This window comes from Panthera pardus, unplaced genomic scaffold (assembly GCF_024362965.1).
Source record: "Panthera pardus isolate Hobbes unplaced genomic scaffold, ASM2436296v1 HiC_scaffold_6, whole genome shotgun sequence".
Taxonomy (NCBI): Eukaryota; Metazoa; Chordata; class Mammalia; order Carnivora; family Felidae; genus Panthera; species Panthera pardus.
Window position 1 is genome coordinate 13,760,910 of NW_026526991.1, and position 15,632 is coordinate 13,776,541.

The following is a 15,632-nucleotide window of genomic DNA, read 5'->3' on the forward strand; positions in this document are numbered from 1 at the left end:
AATGAGAAACAAAGCCCCCAGAGCTTTGTATTTCCATATCTTACTTAAGCCTCCCATTGCGCCTGTGAGGTTAGCATTTCTGTTCCCATTTCAGAGACTGGAAAACTGAAGCTCAGAGCATTTAAGTAATCCCTCCAAAGAACAAATTTCTCATTTTCCTTTGTTGTGAATTTTCCGGAGCTTCTGGGTGCCTTCCTAAATGTTCCGGTGTTTTGTTTTGTTTCCATAAGAAAGAAGACCGCTCAAGCCCCAGAACTCTTAACTCCCAGCACGAAAGCAGGGGCACGGCCCCATACAGTCATGGAAACTTTATTTCTGCTCAGGCTCCACCCCAACAGGAAGGCTTAAGTGTTTAGAGTCTGACACCTGTTTTTGTCGGAATAACCTAAGACATTATCAGCACGGAACTACCCAGCACTGCACGGATGCATAGCGGGGCCCTGATGCGCATCTCTCCCCACCCCTGCTCGAAGGGTCGATGCCAGTTGAGCAAACACAGTTGCCGTCAGTGGCCTATTCGTTTTTATTCTCAGTGGAACCAATTTGGTTTTACCAAACAGGGAAACAGGTTTCAAAAGCCTGGGTTAGAGCTTGTAATTGGCCAGCTTGGGGACAATACAGCCCTAAGCCACCTGTGATTCTGTGTACCCACACATTCAGCCTCAGCCTTTGATCTGTGGTCCTGGGCAGTGGGATGCAGCGAGTCCTATATGCCACATTGATAGGAGGGGGCCAGGAGCTCAGGTGTTTAACCCCGAGGTGATTAAGAGGGAGAGAAATGAGTCATGTTTGTGAAGGCCCAGAGACACATCAAAAAGCCCTGGGCAGAGGCCGACTCAGTTCAGCAGCACAGGTGAACCCCGCAGGGTGTAATTCATTGCGTTCTTTGATCCTCAAGTTTTGTGGGTCGCAGAGACTCTCTGGGATGGTTTGGAAGCTCAGTGGGGTCTGAGCAGGAAGAAGAAAAACTTGAAGTATGGAAAATGAGAAGCTTCTTTTTTGGCGGGTGGCTAAGAGAGGGTAATTTTCTAGAGATGTTATTTTTGCTTAGTAGTCCCTAAGGCAGCTGTGTTGTAGCTGGATACTGGGATGTCTGCAGCATAGGAACAGGGAGGACAGACAGCTTTGAGTGTGTCATGTACCTGGAGCACCTGTGTACAAGATGTGGTATGCTAAGTACTTTTGGGAGATGGGGATGTTGCATTAATAAAATGTTTTAAAAATCCATAGCTCTCTATAGGGCCTCCTATGAAACTGTATTTAAGTGGAGAGTGTATAGGATGAGACATAAGAGAGACCTGGGGACGAATTCTGACACTCCTGGGAGGTGATACTTCAGAAACAGGGTTTTGAAGGATGAATAGGAGTTCACATAGGAAGACCAAAATAAACTTTTGTCGTTATTAATATTTGTTCTTTTTGCTCTCTTCCACTTTCTCCTTTTCCTCTTTCCCTTCCTCCTGCTATTTCTTCATATTCATGTGTGTTTTATCCAGAAGAAAAACGCCTACCAGGAAATGTGCCAAGGTGGGAAAAGACGACAGGGTATTTAGTTAGGAAAAATTATGATTGTCTTCTCTAAATAGCATGTTACTTTTTATCACCTCCTAAGTCATTCCGTTCTCAACTCTGTCCCCAGGTCAGTCTGGACGCATCTCTTGGTCACTCACTTTGGATCCACCTTCCCTCGTGAGCGGAACAGATGCATGGGGTGCGGGTCGGGGCTCGCGGTGTGCTTCGTCGCGGTTAACCGTCCCCCGGTCTTTCCGCCTCCCCAGATGGGAAGCCGGTGTCCCTGTCTCCGCTGGAGTCGCAGCCGCACAGCCCCCGGTACGCGGCCGCCGGCCAGCGGGAGCGCGAGAGCCTGGAGGTGCGCGTGCGCGAGGTGGAGGAGGAGAACCGCGCGCTGCGCCGGCAGCTCAGCCTGGCGCAGGGCCGCGCGCCAGCCCACCGCCGCAGCAACCACAACAAGACCTACTCCATGGAGGAGGGGACCGGGGACAGCGAGAACCTCCGCGCGGGCATCGTGGCGGGCAACAGCTCGGAGTGCGGGCAGCAGCCGGTCGTGGAGAAGTGTGAGGTAAAGAGCACCCCGGGGGCGGTGGTCCAGAGGCCAGCGGCCCTCACCCCTCGCAGACGCCACCGGGAAGCACCGCCAGGTGCCCGCAAAGGGCTGGCATTTTTGACTCGGGCCTACGTGGGAACCTTGCACGGTCGCTACCGTTGCCGTGTGGCCTGGCCAGTCGATTAGCCTCTCTGAGCCTCAGCCTTGCCATCTGAAAAGTGGGTATGGGAAGGCCTCCGGCACAGAGAGCTTACGAGGAGCAAAGGGATGGAAACCACCGCTTCCTTCTTTGCGGTTCCTTTTGACCCACTCAGGGTCTCTACGCCTAGTTGTCTTCCTGGGGACACCTGTTAATTTAGACTACGGTGTGAGTGGTGTACCTGGAGTTGTGGCCTTGCTGGGCAACAGTTCCCTTGGCCACCTCCTTCCTCACTTAACGATCAGTTTCTGGAGAACCAGAGACCTGTTACTTCTCTAAGGCAGTGTCTTGAACTTTTACAACTGAATATCCTGCCCCCCACTTTTAGAGTATGCTTTCTGTGTTAGTAACTCTTTGGACATTTGGAGAACTTACCCGCCCCTTCTCCCTACCGGCCTCACCCCTCTTGTTTGTGCATCTGTGCTTCTGTGTGCACTGAAGGCAATGGCATGCACGTTCATTTCCTGCTTCTCCCGGTTCCCAAGGACAGGAATTAGAGCACCCCTGTTAAGAGCAAGGCCTTTTGTGACCCAGACAAGCCCGAGTTCAAATCCCAGCTCTGATGGTTTCTGCCGTAGGTGCCAGAGCAAGTTACCTGACCTCTCTGAACTTCAGGTGCCTCACCAATAAATTTGAGAAAATAATTCCTGCTTCGTGGGGGATTTATGAGAAGTAAAAGGGATGGGCCATATAAAGCCACAGACGGAGCCTGGTTCTTAATATGTGTTCAATTGTGGTTAACTTTTATTGATTTTGGTTAGATATATTACCTGCTGTTGCTTTATTCCATTTCCTGGCCACATTCTCAGAATGTTAGACTTCAACCCTCCTGAAAACACTTGGCAAAAAGCAACATGTTGTTCATGTGAGGGGAGTCCTGTTCTGTTGCTCATACTGCAGTCAGGGAATGTAGGGCTTGCTGAGCAACATAGACTCAGGTCTGGGGAAGGTCAGTGGTGAAGGAGGAGAGCCCTTGGGCTGGGAGGATTTGTCATGGTGTCTCCAGCCTGGATGAGGGGTGGAGAGGTGGACACAGGTAGATGGAGGCTGTCCAGTGAGAAATGTACATGAGAGTATGAAGAATAGGAAGCAGGGCGAGAAAGAATGCAGGACATGGGGAGCTGGTCAGGAAGCACAGACAGACAGCCTGGGCCAGGACATGATCGAACTGTATTTTCATTCATTCTTCCATTCTTTCGTCCAATAGTTACTGAGCCTCCGTTATGTATCCCATGCTGTTCCCTGTGCTGGGAAATAGCAATGAACCAAACTCCTCTTGTCTCATGTTGGGGTGGGGCGAGGAGGAAGAAATGTTTAAGAAACATCGAGTTGGGAACATTAGGACTTGTTAAATGCTGTGTGTTTATTCAGTCCTGCCTGCATGCCTGGTCCCATCCACGTAACCTTCCACTGCCATCGCCAGTGGCCCGTGGTACTGAGTATCTCTCTTTTACATCTTCGAAAATGGGGACTCGGCAGTATTATCAACTTCCCCCACTTTAGGCTGGTCTGGGAGGGCTGTAGTTTTGAGAACTTGTATTCTTGCCTTGGAGAAGGCTTGCTTGCTCTCTTGCATGTTGTCTGCTCTCGGGTTATGGCCCAGGTAGGAGGGCCCAGAGGGAGGAAGTGTATTTATGCTGTTATGACTGAGACCCATTCAGCTGCCCGAGCATCAAGGAGGTAAAAAGTGGAGATGGGAAAGGAAAAGAAAAAAGGAGGACACATGTAGAGCAGAGGGAGAAAATGGGGGGCTTTCTCTTCCTACCACGGTCTGTCTGGCCAGCAGCTCCCTTCCCCCCGTTCAGTTTTCAGAGATGCACCTCCTATTTCTAACGAGGGCTCTGCCTGGAGTGCCTTGCAAAATCGTGTAGGCAAAACAGCTACTGAAGCTGGTGGTACATTGACCTAAATCCTGACCCCATCGCAGCTTCACAGCCATGTGGCAACAAGCAGGTTTTATCATTTTCTGTGTCTCGATTTCCTCATTTGTAAATTACCAGTAAAAAAGATAAAAATCAAGCTCCTGCCTCGTACTATGTCAGGGGTGATGATATATATTAGAACTAGAGGCAAGCTCTAAAATGGTTGTTATTGGCATTAGATTTCACTTTTAAGTGTCAAAACATCCCAACTAACCATGGCTTTGAGTCTTCTCTTGAAGCTTAAGAAGGCTGGAGACCTTTTGAGTGGGGATGTCTGTTTTAGGGATACAGGCTTCCTTTATGTTTCGCTCAGCTTGCTTGACTGGCTTCCCAAGGGGGTCTCATTGTCCATAATGACTGTCCCAGCACTGGTCATATCTGTGCATGCCATCCAGCAGGCAGGAAAGAAGCAGCGTTAAGGCAGGGCATGTCACCCTCCTTTAATAACACGTGTTAGACATTTCACCATCTGTTCCCCTTGGAGCACGTTGTGGAAAAACATTACTGCAGGGCTGTTGGCAGCTGCCATCTAGCTGCAAGGGAGCCGGAAAAGTTGGGTTTTTATCCAAGGAAACCATGTTCTCTGCTAACATTTTGGAGCTCTGCCACTCGAGAGAACAGATGTTAGGGTTACAGTGAACATTGCCTATCACATGGGTTGTGCCCAGACTCGGTTGTGACTAGAATTGGGTACCCAAAATGCATCTTCTTGGGACCCACCCTCAACCTATTACTTGAGGATCTCTGAGTGCAGGCTGCAAGAACATGGGCATTAAAGAGATCTGTGCAGGTGATTCGAGATAGTGGGGCATGTTTGGAAGCCGCTGCTTGAAGGCACAACATAAACGATGGGGTTCTCTGTATCCCTTTGCTCTTTGAAAGATAAAGTAGCACCATAGGAATTAAGATCTTGGGATTGTTGATTCTCATCATAACTTCTCTTTTTAGTCTTTTGACTTGCACCTGGGAATTAAGATTTCTTCATTTTTCTTTGCTTTCCCTGTGTGTCTTGATAATGTTACTTCTTAGGCCCTTAAGGTTGGTTTTGGTAGAATTATCTGTGATGAAACCCTGGTCCTGTTCAGAGTTTCCGTAGATGACTTTGAAAGTCTTCATCTTGCTGGCATCTTGTCTCAGCGTGGTCTCCTGGGTCCACACTTACCATGAGATGCTGACTTCATACCCATTCCAGTATAAATGCTTTCTCTGTCTCTATCACTCGGTGTCTTTAAAGATTTCAGTGAAGAAGCCATAGAAGCAAAGAAGAAATGTCAGTTAGTGGCGAGTGGCGTCAAAGTAGAAGTCTCCCTTCGTCACGACACTTTGCGATTACAAGCGGCAAAGCTGGTCCTGACACCCTGTCAGAGCACAGCGCCTCATAACCGAGGATGTTGTCATCCTCTCTTGTTGCACTGAAACTTCTCTGGGGTATGACAAGTATTTCTGAAAAGTCTTCTGTAATGATGCCAGGCTGTCAGCCGAGATATCTGGTGATGGAAACAATGGGCCTTCGCCAGTCCCTGTGCCCTCTTATCGTTCCTAATTATGTGGCCTTCAAATAGCTGTCCATTTTATTCTTGCCTTTCTCTGTTGTCAGGGCAATTCTGTTTCAGCAAGGCACTGGTTTTTGTGTGCCATGGAACTTGAAGCAGAATAACCCTCTTTGATCTCCACTCGGGCCAGCGTGTGTGTGGCTCTGTGTATTTTTCTTGCATTTCTGGTTCTGGTGTATTCTGAGAGTCCGCTCTGGTGCAGCTGAGAAGTCACGGAACTTGGAATCCAAATTCCTGACCAGGTATGTTTGCTTTGTCAGTCACTAGTCATGTGAGCTTGGGTGATTCAGTTACCCTCTTGTAGTCTATTTCATCATTACGAAGTGAGAGTTATAATATGTTCTTCCCAGTGCAGTTGTAAGGCCGAAACGAGATAGCGGCTGGGAAACTAATTCTCCAAGAGTGTCACATATACTTACTCTGGGTGGTCCACTTTCCTAATGCTGCCTAACACACACCTAAAATGTAATGGCTTAAAACAATAGTGATCATTTTATTAGCTCTCTGGTTTTTTGGGGTCAAGGATTTGGAAAGGGCTTGGGTGAACAGTTCTGGTTTGGGGGTCCCTCATGTAGTTGCCATTAGTTCGTGGCTGGAGCTGAGCAGCGAGGGCTGGAGCAGTGGGCTCTGACCCAGCATCCTTCTTTCCTGTTGTAGACTCAAGGCCTCTCTGTGTCTGCCCCTATGGCTGGTTTGGGCTTCCTTACAACATGGCGGCCCCAGGGCAGTCGGCTGCCTCCGTAGCAGCTGAAGACTAAGTTACAAGTACTCCAGTGACCAAGATACAACAGAAGCACTTTTTATGACTTGGCCTCAGAAGTCACACAGTATCACTTCTGCTGATAGTGTAATCTGTTAGTTGAAACTAGCTCAAAAGCTCACCCAGTTTCGTGGGTAAAAGGATACACATTTCTCATCTCTCAGTGGGAGGAATGTCAAGCATTTGTGGATATACTGTAATATGGCAACAATTAATATTGTTATTATGGGAGATCAAGTGAATCGTACTCTCTGATGTGAGACCACCATTAGGGAAGTATGCCTCTCCTTCTGCACTGTGCTTTGAGCTTCATTTCTTAGTATTAATGTAGTAGTAATAAAAGTTAACATTTACTCAGCCTTTAAAGTAGATCAGACACTATGCTAAAATTTACATAAAATATCTCATTCGGTCCACACAGCAGCATACTTTGTTTTACCCATTAGAAGGCTGCTAAGAAAGGTTCAATAATTACTTCAAAGTCATACTTCCTGGAAGAGGCGGAGGTCAAATTTAAACCTAAGCAGTTTACTTCTAGAACCTGTGCTTGGAACCATTGCACTCCCGCTCTGTGAATTAGAGTGCCCGGGACCCACACTTACAGCCCCAGTCTGGCAGGTGCCCCACCTTGAAGGCTTCAGGGTGACCAGGCATGATGGAGGTCATCTTTCCCTTGGGGGCTACAGTAGCCCTGTGAGGGATACTCATTTCTCAGTAGGTTGAGGCAAGGGTATGTCTGTTCTTATAAAAGAAGTTCTGTTTTAAATTGCCTTCCAGATTGTGACTGCATTTGTTAACTTAGTAGAGGTGTACTGTTTTACGTTAGGCATTATGTTTATAAAACTTGACATCTTGCAGCTTCATTTTCTGGGCCCCTAACTAACTATATGGTATTTCGATCTATTGTTTTTACTTTGAGGATTTTATGGAATAACTCAGCAGTAGAGGGCTTGCCTGCCATCCTCCTGTATACATGTTGCTCTTGGAAGATGCTGTTGCAACATTTGGATTCAGATTTCATTAGCTTCATAGGCGGTCTTTGGGGCTCCTTCAAGGATGTAAATCTGCTAAAATATCTTCCCTAAATGTCAGGCCTTGGAATTAGGGAATGGGTACAACTGGAAGAAACTTAGTAGGATTTTCTTACGTGTTGATTTTCAGGGAACCCTAGCTCCTACAGCGGTAACTTAGGTTACCTCCTGTCCCCGAATCTGGTAATTACTGTTTCACACCAACTTATCCCCCAAACCCAATGGCTTCAAGTAACAAGCATCTATTTGTCTTACAGTTTATGAAAGTCAGGAATCTGGGGGCAGCGTAGTCGGACATTGTGTCTGTAGTTTTCTCATGGGGTTGCAGTTAAGATGTCTGTGGGGGGGCTGTGACCATCTGTCAGCTTGACAGGGACCTGCTTCAGAGACGGCACAGAGGCATGGCTGGGACCTCAGTCCCTTAGGGTTGCTTGAGCGTTTTCACATTATAGCAGCTGGCTTCCCCCCCAAATAAGTGCAGAACAAGGCAGAAACCACAGTCTTTTTTTTTTATGATCTAGCATTGGATATCATATACCGTTACTTCTGCCCAGTGCTATTGGTCATACAGACCGACCCTGATACAGCATAGGAGAGATTATTCAGGGGTTACACAAGCTGGCAGGGATCTTTGGAGACAGTCTTGGAGGTGGCCACCTCACCGTGACAATGGCAAGGGGCCCTGTCTCCTGCAATCTCTTGTCTGTGCTTACCCTGGAGCAGTCCTGCCTTGATCTCTTTTCTATATTTTACTCTCTTACTATATTTTATTTCTAAAATGTACCATTAAGAACAACAAGTAAAGGTACAACCCTCTCGTGTTAAAGATGATGAAGCTCAAGTTGAGCAAAATAAAGGATCTGTCCTAATTTTACACAGTTGCCACCAAGGCCGAAATAACGAATGATTCTAGTGGTTCATTTCCACGTTCCTGTGTCTTCTACCCTCTTGTATGGGAGGAAGGTGAAGGAAGCACCAACGTTTGACACAGCAGAGGGAATTGGGCAGCTCCAAAGCCCTCTTTTCAATAGTGGGGGAAAGACTATCCCAATCCTTACTTGAAGGAGAGTTGGGGATAAGGGCAGAAGGAAAAGAAACTGATGTCTGACTTTCAAGAATATTTAAGGCTCAATACCGTGAAGGTGGCGGACCCTTCAGCATACTGTAAACTCTTACATTAATAGTAACACTACTGATTTCTGATACATCTCTCCTACTTACAGGATGCCAGGCTCCTGTACGATGATGAATCATCTCAGTTAATCTGTCCAGATTTCTGTGAGTTGAGAAATTTTTACCCCTTCTTTATAGATGGAGACACTGAGGTTCCATTAGGTGCTAGTGTATCTTGAAAGATGGGGAGGAGTTTGTTAAGTGAGGTGAAGGACTAGGGCGTATTAAATCGAAGGCACATTACGGAAGCGAAGAAACCCAGCGAGCCATCCAGCTTGACCGGGGCACGAACACCACGAAAAGAAGCGGGCAGGGCTTTTGGTGAGAATGATGCTAACCATGTCTGCTTTCACTTTGTGAGCAAGTGTTCGCTATGTGTGTGAGCTCCTGCACTCAGTCATCCTGAATTTATAGCTGTGGAAGCTTGGGCTTGGTGAGGCTATGTGGCTAAAAAGTGTAGGTCTACATTATAAATCTTCTTTGTTTTTAATTGTGGTACGGCAGAGCCACTTAACATGAAATTTACTCTCTTAAAAAAGAGATGTGTGTTTCAGTAGTGATAAGTATATTCACACGGTTGTTCAACAGATCTCTAGAACTTTTTCATCTTGCACAATACACTATATCTGTTAAACAACAACTCTCCCATTTTTCCCTCCCCCTCCCCCCAGACCCTGACAACCACCCTTCTGCTTCCTGTAAATGTGTCTACTTTAGATACTTCATATAAATGGGGCCAGACAGTACTTGTCTTTTTTTCTTTTAATTTTTATTTATCTATCTATCTATCTATCTATTTATTTATTTATTTATTTATTTATTTATTTATTTATTTATTTATTTTCAATATATGAAATTTATTGTCAAATTGGTTTCCATACAACACCCAGTGCTCATCCCAAAAGGTGCCCTCCTCAATACCCATCCCCCACCCTCCCCTCCCTCCCACCCCCCATCAACCCTCAGTTTGTTCTCAGTTTTTAACAGTCTCTTATGCTTTGGCTCTCTCCCACTCTAACCTCTTTTTTTTTTTTTTTCCTTCCCCTCCCCCATGGGTTTCTGTTAAGTTTCTCAGGATCCACATAAGAGTGAAACCATATGGTATCTGTCTTTCTCTGTATGGCTTATTTCACTTAGCATCACACTCTCCAGTTCCATCCACGTTGCTACAAAAGGCCATATTTCATTCTTTCTCATTGCCACGTAGTATTCCATTGTGTATATAAACCATAATTTCTTTATCCATTCATCAGTTGATGGACATTTAGGCTCTTTCCATAATTTGGCTATTGTTGAGAGTGCTGCTATAAACATTGGGGTACAAGTGCCCCTATGCATCAGTACTCCTGTATCCCTTGGGTAAATTCCTAGCAGTGCTACTGCTGGGTCATAGGGTAGGTCTATTTTTAATTTTCTGAGGAACCTCCACACTGCTTTCCAGAGTGGCTGCACCAATTTGCATTCCCACCAACAGTGCAAGAGGGTTCCCGTTTCTCCACATCCTCGCCAGCATCTATAGTCTCCTGATTTGTTCATTTTGGCCACTCTGACTGGCGTGAGGTGATATCTGAGTGTGGTTTTGATTTGTATTTCCCTGATAAGGAACGACATTGAACATCTTTTCATGTGCCTGTTGGCCATCCGGATGTCTTCTTTAGAGAAGTGTCTATTCATGTTTTCTGCCCATTTCTTCACTGGGTTATTTGTTTTTTGGGTGTGGAGTTTGGTGAACTCTTTATAGATTTTGGATACTAGTCCTTTGTCTGATATGTCATTTGCAAATATCTTTTCCCATTCTGTTGGTTGCCTTTTAGTTTTGGTGGTATTATTTATTTTTGAGAGAGAGACAGACAGAGTGTGAGCAGGGGAGGGGCAGAGAGAGAGGGAGGCATGGAATCCGAAGTGGCTCCAGGCTCCAAGCTGTCGGCACCAGAGCCCAATGCGGGGCTCGAACTCACAAACCGCGAGATGATGACCTGAGCTGAAGTCGGACACTTAACCAGCTGAGCCACCCAGGTGCCCTGATGCGCATCTTTTTCAAAACAATAATTTTACTTCTTGTTTGTTTTTAAATATCTTGGAGTAACTAATATCCATATTAATTAATATCCATATTAATTAAGCAATTAATATCCAACATCAGTATATATAGCTCTACTCTACCTTTAATTTTTTTAATGTTAATTTATTATTTAAAAAATTATTTTGAGTTTATGTATTTATTTTGAGAGAGAGAGAGAGAGAGCACGAGTGGGGTAGGGGCTGAGAGAGAGGGAGAGAGAATCCCAAGCAGGCTCCGAACTGTCAGTGCAGAGCCCAACATGGGGCTCGAACTCGCAAGCTGTGAGATGATGACTGAGATCAAGAGTTGGACGCTTAACTGAATGAGGCACCCAGGTACCCCATTAATTTATTTATTTTTAATGTTTCTTTATTTTTGAGAGAGAGAGAGAGAGAGAGAGAGAGAGACAGAATCTGAAGCAGGCTCCAGGCTCCGAGCTGTCAGCACAGAGCCCGATGCGGGGCTCAAACTCACGAACCACGAGATCATGACCTGAGCCAAAGTCGGACATTCAACCAACTGAGCCACCCAGGTGCCCCAGTACTTGTCTTTGAGACTAGCTCGTTTCACTTACCATGACGTCCTCAAAGTTCAGTTATAGTGTGAGACAGGATCCCCTTCCTTTTTAAGGCTGAAAAATATTTCACTGAATGTATAGCCCACATTTTGTTCATCCGTTCATCTGACACTGGACACTCGGGTTTGCTCCCACCTCTGGGTATTGTAAATAATGCTGCAGTGAACGTGGGTGTGCAAATATCTCTTTGAGACCCTGCTTTCAGTTCTTTCGGCTATATACCTAGAGGTGGGATTGCTGGATCATATGGTAATTCTATGTTTAATTATTCCAGAGAACACCATATTCTTTTCCACAGCAGCTGTACCATTTTATCCTCCCAGCAATGGTGCACGAGGGTCTAGTTTCTCCACATCCTTGCCACAGATTGTAAATCTTTATGTATCTGATAGTCTGCTTCCTCTGCTGGGGAAGTTGACTGCAAAGTGATCACCAAGGACTTGGCAAGAATACATTGTGTGGCCGTTTCTCCCCCCGCCCCCACCTCTGCCTCCCTGTCCTGTAGCACCTCTGGCTTAGTGCAATGGTAAGACACACCTGAGACGGAGTTTCATGTGCGGTCTATGAAGGTGTGCCCTTGGGACCGGCGCCTGAAGGCTCTGTGGGGTTTGTTAGAGGTAGCTGCCCCAGCAAACACTTCTCTGCAGGGAAGGTAGTTCCTGGCAATACATACCTCATTGAAGGGGCGTTTGGGCAGCATATCATGGCGTGTCCACCATGCTTAGGTGATTGCAGTAGCTTCCTGACCTTTCTGCTTCCAGCTTGCTCCTTCTGCCGCCCTCCCCGTGCACCTGCACACAGACATGCTCTGTTCTCAACGGGCAGCTTGAGTGATTCTTTAAAATAGAAGTAGGATTGCTTCACATTCTGTGTCTCCCTCTCTCTCTACCCCTTCCCTGCTCATGCTCTGTCTCTGTCTCAAAAATAAATAAACATTAAAAAAACAAAAACAAAAATAAAAATAAAATAGAAGTAGGATCATGCCATTTCTCAGCTCTGAACCCTCAAGTGGCTTCTCTTTTCACACACAGGAAAAGCCAAGTTCTTCCAAATGGCTGTGAACTCTAGAAGGTCTTCCTCACCTCCTGGCTTTCTTCTTGTGGACTGGTTGCCACGCAGCCTGGCTCCCTCTTTTGCTCCAGGCTATTTCCCCAGCACCTACAGTTGAGTCTGGCACATAGTAGGTGCTCAAGTCTACATTTGCAGAATGGTTGCAGGTTTGGCGAATGTGGGTAGGCTTTTGGCTCAGGCGGGTCAACCTTAGGTAGGGGTGTAACACACACCATGCGTGGCAGGTTCGTTTGGGGCTGTATTCAGACAGTGCACCTGCTCCAAATCCTGGTTAGACTTCTGTTGACTCACCCTAAAAATCAGTCTGCCCCTTTAATATGTCTTCCACATAACATTTGGATTTCTGATTGGGTGAGGGTACTCTGTTCTTTGTAACACAGGAAAATCCTAAAGTGGACCAGAAATATGCAGGATGGAGAACGCCTGGTGGTTCATTCGTTTGTTGTGCGTTTATTAGGCCTTGGCTATGGAGAAGGTGCTCGAAGTCCCCAGTGCAGGGGTGGCCCTTCCTGTCCTCATCCTTGGCCCTGTAGCCCCCGTGGTTCCACCTGCCCTTCCTTGCTGAGCCCCTGACAGCTTGGGTCCCATTACAGTCAGGAGATGTCTACTTTTATTTTTAAATGATTTTTAATTTTTGGAATGTTGACATACCTTAGGAGGTGTTCTACCTTTATTTTCTACAGGATGGAGATAATTTTGTCTTTTGAGTCCATGGTTTTTTGTATTTAGAGAAAACAGAGTTCGATCACTGGCTTCCCAGAAGAGTAGGGATGTCCTGGAGGTTTGTAAGATGATATTAGATGGCTTGTTAGCAATACATTGCTTTCATTTTAATAGTCACATACGTGTTTTATTGAGACAGGGTGGTATGGGTTTCACAGCAGGACTGTGAATTCAACCCCTCGGTTTGCCACTGACTGGCTGAGCCAGAGACACTTAGCCACCCTGTGTCGCTCACTCGTCACCTTGAAATTTGGAAAACGCTGGATGTTAGGAAGACTGCAGAAATCCCCCCGATCCATGCTTTCACTTTCCACGGTTACAGTTGGCCGTGGTCAGGCTGTGGTCTGGAAGCAGATGGTCCTCCTCCTGATGATTCGTCAAGTCAGTGGTAGCCTAACGCTGCGTCAGAATGCGCACGTCATTCACTCATTTCATCTCTGCATGTAGCGATCTTATCTTCTTCCTTCATCACAGGAAGCGTGAGTACAGGACAACATGAGACTTAGGCCACATTTATATAACTTATTATAGTATGTTGCTATAATTATTTTGTGATTAGTTACTGTTGTTAATCTCTTACTGTGCCTAACTGATAACTTCCACTTTATGGTGGGTATGTATCTGTAGGAAAATACATAGTATATTATAGGGTTCAGTACTATCCAGTTTCAGGCGTCCACTGGGGGTGTCTTGGAAAGTATCCCCTGTGCACTATTGTATATAGAAATTCTACACTGCTCTTAGACAGGATTCACCAAGGATCAGAGAGGTTACGTTACTTGCACAAGGTCACTCAGCTGGCCAGAGGCTGAGCTGCAGCCACCACCCAGCTCTCCTGAGGGGGTTAAAGCACAAAGATGCTGAATAGCTTTTCTTTATGCTGTTGAGGCATTTGGTGAACAGCATTACTTCACGAGGTGCACCTTCTTGCCCTCACTTGTCTGCGTACAACAAGCCAGTGGGGCGCCCATTTTTATGTCCATTTTACAGACAAGCCAGTGAGGCTCAGGGACATTGAATGAATGCTCCTCAGTCACAAAACAGTAGCTTAGCCTTGATGTTGCAGCTCAGACCAGATCTCCCCATGAACCTTCTTCCACCTCTGTTTCTAGCTGTGTGCTTCTCCCCACCTGCCTGTCCTCCTGGAGTCCTGCCTCCCCGCCCCTTGCTCCCCCACCACACAATCAGAACGTGGGCTCAGCCTGACTCCTCACAGCACATTGTTGAAATGGGGTTCCGCCCTCTCTCCCATCGCACTGTCTCTCTCGCAGTGTTGCTGGGGGGAAGCACAGCTGGGCACAGTATTAATTACTTCTGCTGGGGCCATACCTTGCCTGCTGTCCCTTAATTTTTTCCTACGTTTCTTTCGGGATAGCAGGAACTTTTTCCCTGCGTCCATATTTGAGAAGATAACCCTGTGGAGATTTTTCTTGTGTGTGTTGGGGTTGGGGGAGGGGAGGCCAGAACACAGAGAATGTTCTTTTTCAGGTTCTCTTGAAGGCTAACACACAGAGAGTTACAAATCCCAGGTGTCCCTGAATGTCAGGAGTGACAGTTGCTCTGGTCCAATCACTGGAAGGCCCTCTCCTCCCTGAAGCCAGCTGGTACCCTTTTGGCCTAGATGGTACAGGTTGCTCTAGGCTGCAAGGACTCTGATCTCGTCAACATAGGATCCTTCCCAGTGTTTGATGGGGTTGTCTGGTGAGCTGTCTTTCTCCCTCTTCTCTTCATCCCGGGGGACTGCTTCACCTTTCCATCCAGCTCAACATAGTGCCTGGCATATCAGGGACCCCAGGAATGCCCATGTCATGCCTGAATCCTTCTTATAAGTCCTAAAAGTCGATGTCACTCACTCGAACCTAGTTCAGCTACATCATTTCTTCAGGGGCAGCTTGTGGATGTGCTGAGTGCCAGATTCAGGATCTGAGGGAGTGAGCATGAAGCTTTGTGGGCTTTCTCAGAAAGAACTTTTGGTCCATGTGTCTGAGAACTTTGTCAAGCTACTTAAAGTTTATACATACAGCTTCTACATTCTCAAGTTTGTTACATTGGTGCTCTCCTGCCTTTTTTTTTTTTTTTTTTTTTCAGCTTAGGGATGGACAGTTTATCTATGAATGCTTCAGAGTCCTCTGTGCTTCCCTTCCAGCCACCGGAACCAATGTGAGGCTAGGAAGGGTCACTGGAATTGGTCAGGCCCTGGCAGGAAATCAGTGGCACTCTTGAAGGAGGCAGGAAGGGTTTAAGGCAGCGCAGACATGCGAACTGGTGAGGGTGGTGAAGCCACTAGAACCCCTGGGCCCGAGGGATAGGAGACAGGTGGCCTAATGGAGCCCAGCAGAATCAGAACTCAGGGGGAGGGTTTCTGACAGGTGCAGGGGATCTGATCTCTCCTTCCGCCTGCCCTCAGGCCTCCCAGTGACCAAACTCCACCAGAAACCAGAGGCAGTGGGAGCCCAATTATTCAGTCTGTAAATGTCAGGCACTTAGGCACAGAGC

The 15,632-nt window shown here is 46.6% G+C and overlaps 1 protein-coding gene across 3 annotated transcripts in view; it reads left to right on the plus strand.

The window, feature by feature from the left end:
* The window catches only part of LARGE1 (LARGE xylosyl- and glucuronyltransferase 1), a 540,881-nt gene that overhangs the window by 242,817 nt on the left and 282,432 nt on the right, over positions 1-15,632 (plus strand). For 2 of the 3 annotated variants that reach the window (XM_019446719.2, XM_019446720.2), the window contains exon 3: positions 1,779-2,080. The exons of the other annotated variant lie outside the window; for it this stretch is intronic. In XM_019446719.2, the coding sequence (XP_019302264.2) occupies positions 1,779-2,080 (302 nt within the window). The remainder of the gene's footprint in view (positions 1-1,778; positions 2,081-15,632) is intronic. 3 annotated transcript variants of the gene reach the window in all.